Source organism: Bos indicus, chromosome 13 (assembly GCF_029378745.1).
Source record: "Bos indicus isolate NIAB-ARS_2022 breed Sahiwal x Tharparkar chromosome 13, NIAB-ARS_B.indTharparkar_mat_pri_1.0, whole genome shotgun sequence".
NCBI classification, from domain to species: domain Eukaryota; kingdom Metazoa; phylum Chordata; class Mammalia; order Artiodactyla; family Bovidae; genus Bos; species Bos indicus.
Genome location: NC_091772.1, coordinates 43,638,892 through 43,657,611, shown reverse-complemented (window position 1 = coordinate 43,657,611; position 18,720 = coordinate 43,638,892). Strand labels below are relative to the sequence as shown.

Sequence of the window (18,720 nt, the reverse complement as noted above, 5' to 3'; positions counted from 1 at the left end):
GTCTGCCAATGCAGGAGACGCAGGTTCAATTTCTTGATTGGGAAGGACCCCTGGAAGAGGGCATGGCAACCCATTCCAGTATTCTTGCCTGGACAATGCCATGGACAGAAGAGCCTCACAGCCTTTAGTCCATAAGGTGACCAAGAGTCAGACGCGACTAAAGTGACTTAGCACGAATGCACACACAGTTGGAAAGGAAAATTACGAAAGTGTGAAATAAATTACATATTTTGTGAAAAGAAGATAAACTTCAGCAACAAAAAATTCTTCTCTGCCCTTTGCACTCCTCTCTCCTCACTGTGAGTTATGTGTCTGTATGACGCATGGATCAGACCTCCCCCATCAGAGGGAAGACCTGCTCAACCATAAAAAGCAACATTTTCCCAGCATCAGTAAGACAGTTCCTTAAAAGAGAGCATTCTATCTTGACCTTGTTAGGGGTTCCATGACCCAGCACGATGATGCTTAGATATGGATTATGTACACTGTCAATAAATATGTCATTTGATGTACAGCCTTCTTTCTAAAAACTTCCACAACTATACCTAGACCTCTAATGGACAGAACAGTTCTCAGAACTTTCTGAGATGCTCTTCCTTGAAGGTATTAATCCTCACATTTAAATTGAATAAAATTTTCCATTTCTTTATTAGGTCAACTGACTAATATTTCACTGACAAAGGAAAATGCACCAAAGTTAAGTATTACTAAATGGATTAATCACAGGTTAGCTTCATTTTCTAAACTTTCCCTTTTATTTTCTAAATTTTCTGTAGCTTTTACATCTATTATTTTAATTATTGGGGAAGACAAGAATCAATGCTTTCAAGCCTTCACTATTTCATAAAATATTTTTTAATAAAGGAAAGGCAAGTTTTTGAAGTGGAAGACAGTTTTTTTAAGCACCTCTACCAAGTACAGAAATCCTCTTCACAGCCCTAGAAGCAAGATGTTCTGGTAGAATGCACGTGTACAGCTCACAGTCAATATTCTTCAACAAATGGATACTCAGGGTGACCAACACCCCTGAAAGAGAAAGAGGAGTGTTAATTTATTAAATCTGTCATGTTTTCATAGAGAGCTTGGCTCTGTGTTGCAGTCAGGATGGGTTGATACTCTGTATCTACAAACACGTCCCTCCTTCTCCCCCAACAAGCACACATGCAGATGCCTACTCCACGTGTACACTGGACCTGCAAGTCCAGTCCCAACATCCACATGTAATATTCCCTCCACAGTGACAGGTAATTTGACCCAGGTTACAGTTTATAAAAGGGCCCAAGAATTATGGCTAGGGGCTTCCCTGGTGGCTCAGTGGATAAGAATCTGCCTGCCAATCCAGGAGACATGGGTTTGATCCCTGGTCCAGGAAGATCCCATATGCCATGGAATAACTAAGCCCATGCGTTACCACTACTGAGCCTGTGTTCTAGAGCCTGGGGACCACAACTCCTGAAGCCTGTGCACCCTGGAGCCTGTGCTCCACAACAAAAGAAGCCACTGCAATGAGAAGCCCATGAAGCGCAACTACAGAGTAGCCTCTACTTGCCTCAGCTAGACAAAAAAAGCCCATGCAGCAACAAAGATCCAGCACAGCCAAAAATAAATAACTTTTTAAAAAAATGTTTAATAGTAAGGAAAGTTTTTATAAAATGAACGGCTGCTAAAGGTGGAGGTCATTTCAGCCATAGGTAAAACATAGGACCCTAGATGATGAAAAGGAAAACCCTTAAGGAATTGGTTGATCTTTTTCACACAACATTCAGAAAATAACTACTGAAGCCAGGACACAGGGTGCCCCTGGTGAGGAGCTTCTAATATAATGAAGAGATACCACATTCATCTGAGTGATCATAATTAGAGAATAAATTATTGTATAATTTATGAGAATGCTTATTGTTCATAATTAGCATTACCATTGTCTTCTGCTTCTTATATTCTCATTTTTCTTTCTAAATTTGTCCTTTTCAATTCAATTCACTAAAGAGTGTATTCTGAGCAATTCCATATCAAAAGAACCATGCTGTTGACCTAAACCCACAAATATGAGCAAATCTAGGCATTCACAGCTTAATGAAGGAGCACATAGAAATATACTTCAAAGGCTGAGAACAGAAAAGGATCCATCTTTTTTCATTTATCAAGATACAGCTTTACAAACAAGAGAGTTTTGAGATCTTTCATTTAAAACTAAATGTTTGTTTTATCACTAAATTGTATTTTCTTCTCTTTAAACTCCCTTTCAACTTCTTTGTGTTTGATTAGCCTTCTGTCTCTTCAGTCCTGACAACCACATGCAGTAATTAGGCAGTTGAAATTCCATGGTACTGACTAAGTCAAAGTCAAGGAGGTAGAGGCTCCCCATGGGATGGAGCCCTGGTGGACAAATGCTACACTGGGGTGAGTCTGGACTCAAAAAACCAGAGAGACCAGATGATCTTACCTGAGTGTGTCCTGTCAAGGACACAGCCATCACTCACTGGAGGGTCAGTTAAGCTCATGATCTACTTGTGATTCATTTGGTGATATTATAAGGATGAAGAAATGGAAATTGGAACAGGGTAAAAAGGCCAATGAAGAGCTAAATTTGAAAGAAATTAGTGATGGCTTGGTAAAGAAATGCCCACTAGGGAGAAAAGCGACTAGACTCTTGGCTGGGGGGTGGGGGTGGGGTTGAAGCAGGCCCACTGTGACCTCTCAGTACCCATGCACAGTGGCCTTTGTAGGTCCCTCCTCCATAAAAACATAAGCATGGCATTTTACAGTTGTATTAAGATAAACATGAACATGCAAAAGGATGGATTCATTATTACATAGTAATCATTAATATAATCATTTCCCCCTGATGTATAAAAAGAATTGAAGATGAAATATTTTCATAAGTCCTTAAAAGAATAGTGGGCTGAAAGCACTGTGCTGTCTGTGTCCACAGGGTGCCTGGGCCCTGAGAGGAGGTGCACCAGACACAGGGATGAGTGGTACAAAGTAGTGAATTCACCTCCATGTCATCTCTGGGCTGGCCTGGGCCCCAGTTACATTTCTGTTGGTCAGAGATGGAGCCTTGGAGGAAACCTCTGGTCTGAGGTCTGCAGGAAGCCCCTGGTTTACTCCTATGCTGGAAATTAGGACCGTCTCCCTCGAACTAAGCTTTGACAAAACTTAGTTCCCTGTTGACCTGCCTGCTACAGAAAACTGTGTGAAATATCTGAAAGTCACTTACAGTAATAGCTCATTATATCTCATATTGCTGTTGAGGCCATCGATTGCTTTCATATCTTCTGGAGTCAGTTCAAAGTCAAACACCTGGAAGGAAGGAAGAATCGCATTAACCTCTCCCCACAAGGAGCCAGCCTTCCCCTGGAGACCGGAGGACTTTCCAACTGGATGGGGACAAGAAGAGGGGACAGGGAAGCTGTATCTGTCCTCAGTTGGACAAAGAATGACTCTTGTGAAGGATATTCCTAGGAGCCCTCTGCCCACAGTCCCTCTCATCACCTGTATGTTCTCTTTGATCCGCTTCTTGTTGTAACTCTTGGCCAGAACCACAACCCCACGTTGTATCTGGTAGCGAAGGGCAACCAGAGCTGGGGTTTGCCTGTGCTTTTTGGCAATGGCAGAGAGAACTGGGTCCTCCAAGAGAAAGGGGAGGTTTGGGTTCACCCTAGAAGGAAATTCAGAAATGCCGAGGAGCTGAGACTTATTTGTGAGGCAACTTCCCAAACAGACCAAGTAGGTCCACTCTAGACCAGTGCTTCTCAAAGTGTGGTCCATGGACCAACAGCATCAGCATCACTTGGGATCTTGTTAGAAATACAAATTCCATGGCTGAGCTGAAGACCAATTGAATCAGAACCACAACTGTGTCACCTCCCATTCTGTGTTTACAAAGCTATACAGGTGATTCGGATGCATTTTTGAGTTGAAGCCAGTGCTGCCAAACAGGTGGATTTTATTTCTTTTTTACTTTTTTTCTTCTTTAACCACCATGAATAGAAAAAGAGAAAGAAAAGACTAGGATTTTTTTTTTTTTACTTTTCACTTTTCTAGGATATTGATCAAAATTGAATAGTCTCAAAATGAGAGCTATTCATTTCACCATTAGTCTTCTATGGATCTTTTAGAAAAATGCTTCATATTTGAATTTTTTCTATCATGATAGATCTGGAAGTTGCATATTACTATCCCAATTTTAAACATATGGTAAGTGAGGCTAGAAATGCATATTTTTAGAAATGTGTTCATTAGTTAATAGATAAGTAAATCATGAAATATGCTTGTGTCTTTGGCCTCAAAGAGGGATTATATAGAGATTTTAATACAGACATTTGTTCCTGATGAATCTACATGACTAATACAATGTAGAAAAATTGTCTGGGAGCTGGGAAAATAAAAGAGAAGAATTCTTTCCATCCTTCCCCTTTCTCCCCTCTGCCTATGAGGGTTATCTGAGTACTGTACGATTTAAACTATTTCATCAAAAAACTCCCACTTGTCTTCAATAGGATTCAATACCATTCTTTTAGTCGTTGGGATCCCAGAGCACCATAGGCAACAAGAACAATATCATGTGACTTGCAGAAATCCAACAGTTTGCTCTGATTGAAATAAGGGTGACATTCCACCTGTAGAATGCCAACAAAGAAGAGTGTCAGATTATACTAAAAGGTAATATTAACAGGATAGAGGAAGATTAAAAGTTTAAAAGATGCTAAAGGAAAAACTGCAACCTATATGTAAACTGGAAATACCAATATCAAGAGAAAAATAGAGGAAAGTGTGTTTATATAGTTAATTTTATGATAGACATAGGTGGGAGAACCAATCCAAGATGGAGAAAATCACAAGGTGGGCTCTACATTTGAGTAAATGTTTCAGAGTAAATATTTCATCTAGTGTTAGCATCACCATGATCCTTTACCTTCACCCTCTTACCTGGATGATTTTCATCATCTCTAGTACATTTTCTGTACAGTGCTGCCTGCCTGTTTCTGTACTGTACTCATAAATGCCAAGACACCAAGGCTAAGGATTCAGTCATTCAAACCCCATACAACTCTGAAACCCATCTTATATGACTTTTCTTTGGTGTGGTGGTTTAGTTACTAGGTCCTGTCCAACTCTTGCAATCCCCATGAACTGTAGCCCGCCAGGCTCCTCTGTCCATGGGATTTCCCAGGCAAGAATACTGAAGTGAGTTGCCTTTTCCTCATCCAGGGGATCTTCCTGACCCAGGGATGGAGCCTGCTTCTCCTTCAGTGCAGACAGAGTCTTTACTGATGATCCACTTGGGAAACTCATATGTTCACTGTCTTTCTTCTTGTACACAGTTCCCTCTGAGCACTTTCACATCAACTTCTGGTCATGCTTTCAGCTCAGGGAAACACCTCCTTTCTTTAGTTCTGCATGTCTAGTCTAACCCATTTCACCTCCATTACCTTTCCTCAGTCCCCACCACAATTTAACAGAAAAGTCTCCCACATTTTCTACCCAGACATTATCAAACACAGATACCATTGTGAGTCCTGTTCTCTAGAATCTTCTGTTCACAGAAGAGGGAGGACAGACAGGCGCCAGGGCAAGAAGGAGGTTCTGAAGAGCAGGAGGGAGAGGAGCCGAGCTGCTTACCTGGTTGCAGACGGGCTTGTACTTAAGCCCTGGCTTGTTCAGGATCTTCTCCAGCTGCTTGTGGTTGAAGTTGGACACCCCGATGGACTTGGTCAGCCCTGCGTCCTTACACTTCTCCAGGGCCTGGGAGGGAGGGGTGGTGAAGTCATGAACAGTAACTTGGAATGAGCAATAGAACAAGAATAAAAGCTGAAAAACAATCTGTAAAAAATGTCTCCTGTCAAGAATTAGCATTGATTATAAGGAAGGAAAAAGGGGAAGAAGGTCATGATACATGAAGAATTACCATCTCCTCTTAAGAAAAACCTCAGGGAAGACGTCATGTGGAAGGAAATAGAAGCCTGTCTTACTGGCCAAAATTCTCCTCCTCCATTCCTTTCTGTGAACATTTCAGCAATGGTTTCCTCCCCCACAACCCTAGCATCACAACCCTTAGATTCATGAACTGCTGAGTGTGATGGTCCACAGCCCATTCTCACAAGTGGAAGAGATGAAGGAGGTTCCCCCTCTCCTGGCTCCTCCCCTGGTTCTCTCCTCCCCAGACTCACCTCCCATGTGCGACAGAGATCCACTGAGTCAAATATTGGTTTTCCATTTTCATCTGTTGGGAAAAGTGTCTCCCCTGGCTGAAATGGAAGCAGTCATTTTAGAGATGTCACAAAGTAATTTCTCCACATTTAGCCAGCCTGCCAGGCACCAGGGATTAAACCATCATGAGGTAGGTTTATAACTTTCTAGATACTAATATTTGCAATGATTGCATATGGAGTTGTAAGCAATGTCTTTAGAGGGAGGCTTATTCTAATCTCTTACACATACTATCTGTTGTAATAAATAAAATTTTTGTAGATCTTAATGGGATGCATATTGGCTTATGTGAATTTTGTTTGTTTCCTGTAATTGTCTCTTTTGAAATGCCTCTTTTGAGCTAGGAATGGCAGTAAGCTACATGGCTTTATTTCCAGAATAAAAATTGCAACCTTGACCTGGGCTAGATAATCAGACTTCCTTTTCCCTCTGAGCATCTGATATCCTAGGGCAGGCATGTGAACTAGAAAGGCTCTCCTTAAGTTGATATGGAATGTGGATGATCCAGACATGCTTTCAAATGTTCATGACCATGAGCTTTGAGCTGTCCCAAGGCCATATTTGCCACCAATGGAAAATGTTCAGTAAAAGTAAAGCAAACCTAGAGGATTGGCTTGATAAAGATTTTTTTTTTTTTTTAAGACATTTCTGAAGAGTACTGCAAATCCTTAGATCTCCATGGTTGGGACCTGCCATCTTCATAGTCCTCCAAGCTATTTTGCATCAGATAGCTTGAGTAGATTTCTATAACTTAAAATCAAGAGTTCTACATGATACAGTTCTTAGTGGTTGAGTGCAGTCTACAAACATCGTGAAAACAGACATCAGTGTAGGCAAAGCTTCCCAAGTCCCTATAAAGGCTGGGAGGTTTAGACCTACACAGAAAGAGTACCAAATCTGCTCAACTTGAAAGAGCAGATAAATTCATCATGTTCAATGTAAGGCAGTGTCATGCTCACCACGGCTGCACCAAACTCTGGATTCATGAAATCCCCAGAGGCTCAGGAGTCATAATCTTGACTGTGTGTTGAACTTGCCTATTTTATTTTCACAAGTTTTTGAGTCAGATTATTTAACTCCTTTCTCTGGGAAGCAGGTAACGTATTCAAAGAAACTCAGTAAAAAGATGACCACAAATGATTATTTGGGAGGATTCTGCCATAGTGAGGGCTTCCCTACAACCTACTAAGAAAAATCTTGTCAACCATCCATGCAAGTTTATAAGCATTCTGAGGCAAGAAAAAATATATATGTGATTGATTTTAAAAATAGATTGCCAACCTTCAGAGCCACTGGAAAATGAATAATATAAAGATCGACATAGTCCAGTTGAAGATTATTCAGTGACTTTTCCAAGGCTGGTCGGACCAATTCTGGACGAAGGGAAGTGGACCAAAGCTGCAGAGGTTAAACAATAGAAGCTGTGTTAAATTAATTCTTTAGGTAATTTGGTGGGGGGCATGGGGGGCCCTAAATGTGAGGCTGAAGAGATCTTAGTTCCCTAGTTAGGGATGGAACCCAGGTTCATGGCAATAATACATTGAGTCCCAACCACTGGACCCCCAGGGAATTTCAATACTTCAGGTAATTTTTTTTTATGCTTTCATCTAATATTTAGACATTTGGGGGCTTCCCTGGTAGCTGAGACAGTAAAGAATCTGCCTGCAATGCAGGAGACCCAGGTTTGATCCCTGGGTAGGGAAGATCCCTTGGAGAAGGGAATGGCAACCCACTCCAGTATTCTTGCCTGGAGAATTACATGGACAGAGGAAACTAGAAGGCTATAGCCCATGGGGTCACAAAGAGATGGACACAACTGATTGATTATGTCTAACACTTTAGACATTTTTACTGATTAAAACAAATAACCTCAAGAAAGATGTTCATTTTCCTTTTGAGGTCCTTTTTGATCTAACTTACCCATGTAAGCTTTATTATTTGCTTAAATTATCATCAGTTGAATCAGACAGATTCTTACATCAATCACAATGGAGTGAAATGAAGCAAGAGATAAAAAGAATTATTGAAAAATTACCATGTTCATCATCTGATTATGTTTGATAGAATGTGAAACCTGCTCACAAACTTGCTCTAACTGGGTCAAACAATCAGATCTCTCAAAATTAATTAATATCTTGCTGTTTACATAACTGTATATGTTATATACAGAAGACCTTGAACATATTAACATGGGTGGAAGATAAGTAAAGACATTTCGGCTAGATCTTGTGTGATACACAAAGTGACTGTCCTAATGCTCTCATACTGACAGATCTAAGAACTGATTCAGAATGAGAAGAAATTCTAGAAAGTCTACCAGGTGATAAGGAAAGCTATAATCTGACAACTGTTCAGTCTGATTCATTCGCCCATACTAAATCACATTGCTCTGGTATAGGCGCAGAGAAGCAAGTGACTAATTTAAAATTAAAATTTGAACACACCGATGATGAGAAGGGTATAATCACATTCTTTATTTGATGGGAGAGTATGGTTTGGTGGAGAAGGATATTAGATTTAATATATAAATATGTGTGAAAAAAGTTGTAGCAATAAGCACCATTGACCAAACAACTACTGATCCTATTACCTGTCACCTGCACACAATCACTTACACACATGTGTACACACAACACACACAGCACCTTTGAAGTGTAGAAAATGTCTTCTCTCTTTACAGTGCCATCGGCAATCTTGCTTCGAATGGCCTGGCCAACCTGCTCTTCATTTTGGTACAAATGAGCACTGTCAATATGGCGGAACCCAGCCTCTATAGCAAATTTGGTGACTTCCAGAGCTTCACTCTTAGGAACCTACATAAGCAACAAAAGTACAAGTTAAATATCCACATGATTAAGATATTGCTAAGGCCCAGGTTGATCTTCCCAAGAACCCACTTTTTTGTGTGCCTTTGGTTAGTTCTGTATGTGTGGTGATGTAGCCATGACAGTTTCCCTGAACATTGTTGTTGCTCAGTCACCAAGTCGTGGCCAACTCTTTGAGACATCAGAGACTACAGCACATCAGACTTCCCTGTCTTTCACTATCTTCTGGAGTTTGCTCAAACTCATGTCCATTGGGTCAGTGATGTGGTCCAACCATCTCATCGTCTGTCATCTGCTTCATTCCTAGTAAGTAACTAAATGGACGTGCAGAAACATTTAATACCAGGCAATAAGTGGTTGATTGCTGGCATAAGAGGACCCCAAGACCACTTCAAGTTTCAGAAATTTGCTGGAATAAATCATAAGACTCAGTATAAGTTTGTAGTCATGGATATGATTTATACTGTGAGATGTTTGAAGCAAAATCAATAAAGGTGTAAGTTGCCTGGTAAAAGCATCAAGAAAGCAGGTGAAAGCTACTGAGACCTCTGTTTACCAGTGAAGCCACACAGAATACACTAAATAAAAACTCTATCTATTCAAGGTGTACAGAGCTATATTCTTATAAAAGATCCATTGTTGATGATCACCAAGACTCCTCTTATGACCAAGCACTGAAAATTATACTTTAATAAAAACATATTACAACACCCAAGGAAACATTGCAAAACCTTTCCTGTAAGACTGTAGCTTATCCCCTCAAATGACACTATATTTTCCATTAGAAGAAGTTTCCAAGCAGAAACAGAAGTACAGGCACAGCTGGAGTGTCTTGCTTAGCACCAAACAGGCACCCCACAGTAGAAAAGAAATTGTCTCCCATTAGTTTTCAGTCACCTCATATTTGAGAACTTTTACCTCAAATATTTCTCTGGGTCATGTCTTTTCAGAAGGAGCAAAGAATTTTTGAACTAATTAAATACACAGAGAAACCCCACCATTGCAATCCCCCTCAAAGCAAAGCAGTTGACAGCGTTCTTGACAGCCGAGCCCCACCTCTTCTGCCAATCTGGGAAAGAGGCGGAAACTGGAGGGGAACCCAGAGTAATCTGCAGGTGAGCACAGCCTCAGATCCTGATGCAGAGTGAAGACTGAATGCTCTCTCCCCTTTCACAGGGCATGGTTCTAGCCTGGTTAGTGGAATCTTGAGATCCTCCCAGAGTCACACAGGAGCTCAGTACTTGACAACCCAAGGCCCTTCCTCTCATGTTACATTCACTTACTATTTATATTTCAACCCACAGCCACTAATGTTACCTCTCGAGGTGCAAAGGTTCCAAATCCCAGGACAGGAATGAAGTGGCCATCATTAAGCTTCACTCTCTGGCCTTTGGGATCCATTGTTTGTTGCTCCACTGAGTAATCAGACTGATTTTTTTCTTTTGCCTTCAGAGGTTATAAATAACAGGAAGTTAACGCCCCAGCTGACTGTCCAATGTTAGCAGACACACTGTAGGAGGAGAAGGATTAAATGAGTCTCACAGGGTAAGAGGAGTATTTAGCCACTTGGCTTGTTTGTTTTTTCTTATCAGAATGTCTTAAGTTATATAATGATGAGATGTGCAGAACAATTATTGACCATATGTTACACAGAAACCTCCAAGGCCAGTCATTTCATTTTTCTAATTAAGAAGCCCACTCTTGATCAAACATCCTTTGAAACAACTATCTTGTAGTACATACAAACACGCAAGTCACACAATTTGAAAGAATATTTAATAAGCATTTTTCAAAATGTAATCCCTTAATAAAGAATAAAAATATCAAATGAAAACAAACTGCCTTTTTACATTTCCCACCAGCAAAATTATTTTGCTTTATAGACCTGTACTGGTGGAAGTTTTAGTTGCTAAGTCCTGTCTGATTCTTTTACAACCCCATGGACTGTAGCTGGCAGGCTACTCTGTTCATGGAATTTCCCAGCAAGAATACTGGAGTGGGTTGCCATTTACTATACCACGGGAAATTCCTGACCCAGGGAATCTAACTCACTTCTCTTACAACTCCTGCATTGACAGGCAGATTCTTTAACACTGAGCCACCTGAGAAACCCTTACAGATCTGACAAGGGTAAAATCCTGAAAAGGATACCAAAGCCAGATATTTGGCAAGATGTTTATAGGAGACTAAATATTAATAATTATTGGTTACCATGTGCAGTGTGCAAACAGTCTCTGAGTGTTTATACCATGGACTTTGTTACATAATTTTTTAAAAAACACTCATAATGTAGCTGACAAATACTTAGATAATTTACTATCCTGCTCAACATTATTCATAAAAGGAAAATCTATAAACAACTGAAACTGCAACAAAATTGAGAAGAGTAAGGGAAATCATGATGCACTAGTACAAGGGGATGTTGTGAAGGAAAATATAGTTTAACACACAGAGTGATGTCAGCAAAATAGTGAGGTAGGAGAAGTGAAGTCTCCCTTGGAGAAGGAAGTATGGAAACAGAAAGCAGCTGAAAATGTCATAGGCATTCTGGGGAACAGTCAAAGATCTACAGCTACAAAGTGAACATGCAACTAGGAAAGATCCAGAACTGCAGAAGGACATTTACGTGTGTTTTTATTCACATTCACCTCTTCTCTGACTTGTACGGTGGTGTCTTGATCTGTAAACGGCAGCAGCTCAGCACCCAGTTGTCTCCCTCAAAACAAACTGATGACAGAAATCCTTATGTGCAAAGTTCCCACCTACTTGGGGGCTGACTGAAGACTGGTGTCCCTTTCACTTAACTCTGAACTTAAACTGAAGAGCAGCAGGGGTATTTCCTTACAGCTACAGAGGGATTTCTATATGTGGGGACAGGGACAAGGAGTACGGTGGAGAAACAAGACTAGACCATGTTAAACACTGAGTATAACAGGTGTGGATTTGGGGGATAGTAAAGCATTCAAAAACAGTCATAAATTCCCCATAACCAGAGTCATCCATGGGTCAGCTATGTTGTTGATTCAGAAATGAACTCAGTTGCAGATGACACCACCCTTATGGCAGAAAGCAAAGAAGAACTAAAGATCCTCCTGATGAAAGTGAAAGAGGAGAGTGAAAAAGTTGACTTAAAGCTCAACATTCAGAAAACTAAGATCTTGGCATCCAGTCCCATCATTTCATGGCTAATAGATGGGGAAACAGTGAAAACAGTGGCAGGCTTTATTTTTTGGAGATCCAAAATTACTGCAGATAGTGACTGCAGCCATGAAATTAAAAAACACTTATTCCTTGGAAGGAAAGTTATGACCAACCTAGACAGCATATTAAAAAGCAGAGACATTGCTAGTCAAGGCTATGGTTTTTCCAGTAGTCATGTATGGATGTGAGAGTTGGACTGTAAAGAAAACTGAGCACAGAAGAATTGATGCTTTTGAACTGTGGTATTGGAGAAGACTCTTGAGAGTTTCTTGAACTGCAAAGAGATCAAACCAGTCCATCCTAAAGGAAATCAGTCCTGAATATTCATTGGAAGGACTGATGTTGAAGCGGAAACTCCAATCCTTTGGCCACCTGATGCAAAGAACTGACTCATTGGAAAAGACCCTGATGCTGGGAAAGATTGAAGGTGGGAGGAGGTGACAACAGAAGATGAGATGGTTGGATGGCATCACTGACTCAATGGACATGAGTTTGAGCAAGCTCCAGGAGTTGGTGATGAACAGGCAGGCCTGGCATGCTGCAGTCCATGGGCTCACAAAGAGTTGGACACAACTGAGCAACTGAACTGAACTGAACTGCCATTAGTTTCCTGTTGGGCTGATCCCGGACCAGGCACATGCCATGCCACCTAGTAAAGGACAATCAGGATGTGGTAAAAATCTGAAAACAGTGGGTATGTTGTCCAAGTACCCAGTCATGAACATACAGAGGAAGAGAGAGAAAAGGCGTACAATAAAGAAAGGTGAAACAAGAAAGCTAAAAAAGAGAGACAGAGTGGAAAAAGAAAAAGAGAATGACATGAGCCATGGAACTGTTGTTGTTACTGTTTAGTTGGCTAAGTCAAAGCCCCTCTTTGTGACAGCATGGATGGTAGCCTGACAGGTTTCTCTGGCCATGGGATTCTCCAGGCAAGAATACTGGAGTGGGCTGCCATTTCCTTTTCCAGTGAATCTTCCTGGATCTGAGATCCAACCTGTATCTCCTGCACTGTCAGGCAGATTTTTTACCACTGCCATACCTGGGAAGCCTGATCCATGAGACGAAGAAAAGAAATCGGCACCAACTCTTCCTGAACAATCACAGGAGCCACACTTAGCTCACAGTGAGTGTCACAACTGTGCTGGGAGGAGCTCCAGGTGGGCAAGAGGACGCTGAGCTCAGCTACCCCAGGAGCACATCAGGGTCACATCTCCTAATAACACATGACAACAGCAGGAAGACTTGTCCACACCAGGGTTGTAAAATCCTCTTGTCCCCACAGAGCTGGGTGGGAAGGGAAGAGAAGCCGGCAGATGAGGACTGAACCCCGGGAGGGCCCCAGACAAGAGGGGTGACAGGGGCTCAGAGATCCTCCCTGCAGAGACCCGTGTACACCACACACTGGGCACTGCAGCCCTGGTACGACCCTGGGAGGTCATGACCCCGCAGCTGCTGTGAACCCAGGAGGACCCGCAGGAGGCCTGGGAACCTGACTCCTCTCCTGAGACACGCACCCGCTCCTGGTCCTGGAACAGGCTGAGAGGGTGGCCAGATGCTGCCCAGGACTCAGCCAGTTTACTGGGCAGCCCATGTGCCCCCCAGCCCACAAATGCCCCCTCAGCACCTCTGGATCCAGTTCACTCTCCCTGGGACAAGGGCCGCCTATGCTGGGCAGAGTGGGCAGTGAGGGGTACAGATCTGGCTCAGACCAGCAGGATGTCTGGATGGGCCAGGGTGGCCATCGGCTATCAGAGAGGGGCCTGAGGAGCAGTGTTCTGGAAATATCTTTCTCCATTTCCCTCTGAGTAAAGTCCTTTAAAAGCCTATGTGACAAGGACCCTCTGCCCCACTGGCTCTCTGACTTGTCTTCAGCTCCTGTCTCCCCACCTCACTAAACTCCACCCACATCAGCAGACTTGCTGGCCCTTAAATGTTCCATGAATACCCTTCCTTCCTGGAATGAGTGTTTTCTGTTCCAGAGAAATACAGGGAGCCACTGTCTCTATTTTCAAGGCTGTTTGGTACAAATGAAAAGTTGTGTGGGGTGAACGGTAGCTTGTGTCTCTGCCTAACAGAAGTACAGAAATGGGAAAGATTGTGCAGAATTTGGGAGAATGGCATTGAAATATGTATAATATCATATATGAAACGCCAGTCCAGGTTTGATGCACGATACTGGATGCTTGGGGCTGGTGCACTGGGATGACCCAGAGGGATGGTATGGGGAGGGAGGAGGGAGGAGGGTTCAGGATGGGGAACACATGTATACCTGTGGCGGATTCATTTCAATATTTGGCCAAACCAATACAATATTGTAAAGTTTAAAAATAAAATAAAATTAAAAAAAAGATTGTGCAGAATTATCTCAACAGACATTTACCCATTTCTAACAGTTAAATTCTCATGATTTCATTCACAGTCTCATTCTACATGAGACTAATGACTCAAGACATTTCTCATTTCAATTATTGACATTTGTTGATATAACAATGTCTTTCTAAAGAATGTTCAGTAAAGTTTTGTGGAATGACCACTGAATAAACTCAAAATATGTAAGGATTCATCAAAATGCTGAGCATGAGCAGACAAATAAGAAATTACAAAAATAACTAAGATGTGCTGCTTGCTATACAGGAAGCAAAATATAATACTGGATTTTTAAAATCATATTTTTAGCTTACCAAGATACTTAGGCTATGTTTCAAAAGAAGTATACAACCTATAGATTGAAGTTTATATGTCTTTGTAAATGAACAAACACACATATTTGTCAAGTAAAATCACAATGTAAATGCACCAAAGGAAGTGTTTTTGAGTGGACACAGCTTATCATCATTCCCTATCCTGTCCCTTTTCTATCTAAATATTCTGTCATATATCTGTATTATTTCAATCATCAGGAAAAAGAGTATTCTTACTTTGAAGTCTATGCTGTTTCATAAACAGTTTATTTTTAAAAGGAAAGGCAAGGTTTCAGAAAGTTCAGACACTTTATTTAAACTTCTCTTTCAGGCACAAAAATTTTCTTAACCACCCTAGAAGTATGAAGTTATCGAAGAACCACAGGGAGAGCTGAGAGTCAATATTATTCAGAGAATGGATGCTCAGGGTGACTGACACCACTGGAAGAGAAAGAGATATATTCATTTATGAACTCTGGCCTCATTATAACATAGTTTTATAATTAATATAATCATTTTCCCCTGATGTGAAAAGAATTAAACATTAAACATGTTCATTAGTCCCTGAAAGAATAGTGGGCTGCAGGCACTGTGCCCTTTGTGTTTCCTGGCTCCCTGGGCTCTGAGAGGAGGTACACCAGGCACAGGGATTAGGGGCACAAAGTAGTGAATTCATTCACCACAATGTTAACTGTGGGAATTTTACTGATGGGCTCTCCTGGGCCCCAGTCTCATTTCTGTTGATCAAGGATGGAGCCCTGGAGGAAACTTCTGGTTTGAGGTCTGCGGGAAGTACCTGGCTGACTCCTATGCTGGAAGACTCCTATGCTGGACTGTCTTTCTTTTCAGTCCTGAAAAGAGGACTGACTGAAGCTTTTAAGAAGCTTAGTTCCCCTGCTCACCTGTCTACTACCAAAACAAAACAAAACAAAACAAAACTGTGTGTGTGAAACAGTCACTTACATTAGAAATTCATAATATCTTATATTTCTGTTGAGGCCATCGATTGCTTTCATGTCATCTGGACTCAGTTCAAACCCAAACACCTGGAAGGAAGGAACAATCACATTAACCTCTCCTGGAAGGAGCCGGCGTCCTCCAGGGCACTGGAAGACTTTTCAGCTGGATGGAGACAAGAAGAGTCAGGAAGACGTGTCTGTCCTCAGCTTCCAGGAGAACAATCTGGGCCCCTCTGACGAATTCTCACCTCTTCTTTCCACACCTTCTCCTACTCTGTCCACCTCACAAACATTACAGTGCATCAGTCCCTTATCTTTCTGAGTGAATCACTTGTGACAGAAAACAAACTAAAATTTGCTTTTTCCAAACACACTGCTTTAGACACTCCTGACTCGATACTGAACCTGAGCTGACACTAGACTGATTGCCTCTCCCCAACATGCCCTAAGGGTGACAGCATTCAGCTGAAGCAGTGTGGGAAGGAGGCTCCCCATGAAAGCCTGTTCAGGAATCTGATATGAAACTTGCTCATTATCTAATATAATAAATCTAACAAAACCTATATGTCAGTGCCTTAGTGGAGAAGACCCCTGTGTTGGGAAAATGTCCTGGAGAAGAAAATGGCAACCCACTCCAGCATTCTTGCTTGGAGAATCACATGGACAGAGGAGCCGGGTGGGCTACAGTCCATGGGGTTACAAAGAGTTGGACACAACTAAAGCAACTAACACTTTAGTGTAAACAGTTATGAATGAAAAGTCTTTAAAATATTAAAGAACACAAATTATTAAAAATTCACATCACAGTCATGAAAAGAAAAGCTTAATTTTCTAAAGAAATACATTTTCCAGAGTGATCTAGTGATTCAGTGCAACATGAACCAAAGTCTAAAACACAATCTTTTGTGGAAGTCAGTAAAGTAATACTAAATTTTAAATAAAAGAACAGCTAGTCAAGAGCAGTCAAGATATCCTTAAAGACAAATGTACCATTCTAAGGAAGAACACTTACTTTCCATTTTAAAAACACAGAACAGAAAACTGAATACTTAAATAGAAGAGAAGGGCCACAAATGTACTTATGGACACTTATTATATGACAGAGTTGATAATAAAAATCAATGAAATACACAGACACTTAGATTTCTATTTAAATAAAGAAACATATAGGCAATCATTTTTATACCGCATTAAAAAAATCAGTTTCAGATATATTTTCGAATGAAATTTCAATGGAAACAGAAAAACAATTTTTCAGGGGACCATGCACCTGACCCTTGACATGGCCTGACCTGTAATTTCCAATGGAGACTGAAGTTTGCCAAAAGAAGTGGTGACTTATTTCTGAGCTGAGATAATGACATGGATTTTTTTCCTCTCCCTGGCTTGAAATTACAGCGCTGTCCTGAAATGAAAACCAAGTTAGTTGACCAGATTCTAGCCAAATATATATGAAAAACTACATGGAGAAGCATGCAGGCTCCTCTGACAAGTGCTAAAGCAGAACTGCCTAGCTGTACTGAACTGAACAGCAAATGCATGAGAGCCCAGCCAAGAAGACAACAGTTGAGCTGAGTGCAGGTGGAATCTCAAACCATAGAATCAAGAGACACATAACTGATCTCTGTATTAAATCTGAAAACTGGAGAGAGTTTTCTGTACACCTATGCTTAAGGGTACAGTAATGCTCTGTTTCACAGAAAACAAATGAGAGACACCATGCAAAAGTGGACAAAGTCTTGAGAGGAACTTCACAAAGACAGAAACTCAAGAAGTTTAAACATATGAAGATGAAACCTTATTAGTATTCAGGAAAATGCAAAATAAAACCACTATGGTTTGGAGATGAAAGATTGCTGCCCTAATTTTTGTGCCCCAAAATTCACATGTGGATGGTGTTAGAAATGGAGCCTTTGAGAGGTGATTAGGTCATGATGGTGGAGCCTTTGTGATGAGATTTCAACAACATCATAGTCATATAAGAAACTTGGGAGAACTCTCCTTCCCACCTTAACTACATTAAAATACAAGAAGAAGCCTGGAGGAGGGCCCTCACCTGACCAAGAATGCACCCTGACCTCAGACCTCCAGCTTCAGAAATGTGAGAAGCAAATTTTCATTGTTTCTAAAACACCAAATTTGTGGCATTTTGTTAAAACAGTCCAAATGGCATAAAATAATCACATAATGCAATTTCATCCATTGAGAATGAAGATAAGAAGACATCATTTGTACAAGGTGATAGGATAAATTGCAGACCTAGCACTGAAACTAAAATCTCCATTTTCTGTCCAAATTCATTTTCTTGGACTGCAAAATCACTGAAGATCGTGACTGCAGCCATGAAATTAAAAGACCCTTGCTCCTTCTAAGAAAAGCTATGACAAACCTAGGCAGTATATTAAAAAACAGAGGCATTACTTTACTGACAAAGGTCCATATAGTCAAAGCTGTGGTTTTTCCAGCAGCCATGTACGGATGTGAGAGGTGGACCATAAAGAAAGCTGAGTGCCTAAGAACTGATGCTTTTGAACTGTGGTGTTGGAGAAAACTCTTGAAAGTTCCTTGGACTGTAAGGAAATTAAACCAGTCAATTGTAAAGGAAATCAGTCCTGAATATTCATTGGAAGGACAGATGCTGAAGGTGAAGTTCCAATACTTTGGCCACCTGATGCAAAGAACTGACTCATTGGAAAAGACCCTGATGCTGGGAAAGATTGAAGGCAGGAGGAAAAGGGGAAGACAGAGGATGAAATGGTTGGATGGCATCACCGACTCAGTGGACATGAGTTTAAGCGAGCTCCGGGAGTTGGTGATGGACAGGGAAGCCTGGCGTGCTTC

At 41.2% G+C, this 18,720-nt stretch overlaps 1 protein-coding gene across 3 annotated transcripts; it reads right to left on the bottom strand.

The window, feature by feature from the left end:
* Positions 1-832: 832 nt before the first annotated feature.
* Positions 833-10,543, bottom strand: LOC109568077 (dihydrodiol dehydrogenase 3). Of its 3 annotated transcripts, none has more exons than XM_019973303.2 (9): positions 10,356-10,543; positions 8,859-9,026; positions 7,495-7,611; positions 6,174-6,251; positions 5,626-5,748; positions 4,513-4,622; positions 3,496-3,661; positions 3,180-3,303; positions 833-1,026 (listed from the first exon to the last, which is right to left on the bottom strand). In XM_019973303.2, the coding sequence occupies exons 1-8, from the start codon at positions 10,437-10,439 to the stop codon at positions 3,217-3,219; spliced, it is 933 nt and encodes a 310-aa protein (XP_019828862.2). In that variant the 5' UTR covers positions 10,440-10,543; the 3' UTR covers positions 833-1,026; positions 3,180-3,216. The 3 variants fall into 3 exon arrangements, with proteins under 3 accessions (XP_019828862.2, XP_019828861.2, XP_019828863.1); XM_019973302.2 differs by having other exon boundaries at positions 3,221-3,303; positions 10,356-10,541; XM_019973304.2 differs by lacking the exon at positions 7,495-7,611 and having other exon boundaries at positions 3,221-3,303.
* Between the last annotated feature and the right edge of the window lie 8,177 nt (positions 10,544-18,720).

Bases quoted from the DNA above. Each gene is read 5' to 3' on its own strand.
- LOC109568077 (XM_019973302.2), bottom strand. From the start codon at position 10,439: ATGGATCCCAAAGGCCAGAGAGTGAAGCTTAATGATGGCCACTTCATT. The intron at 9,027-10,355 runs GTAACATTAGTG...TTGCTTATGTAG, and splicing joins GAACCTTTGCACCTCGAGAG to GTTCCTAAGAGTGAAGCTCT. The intron at 1,027-3,220 runs GTAAGTGACTTT...TTTCTCTTTCAG, and splicing joins AGATATAATGAGCTATTACT to GGGTGTTGGTCACCCTGAGT.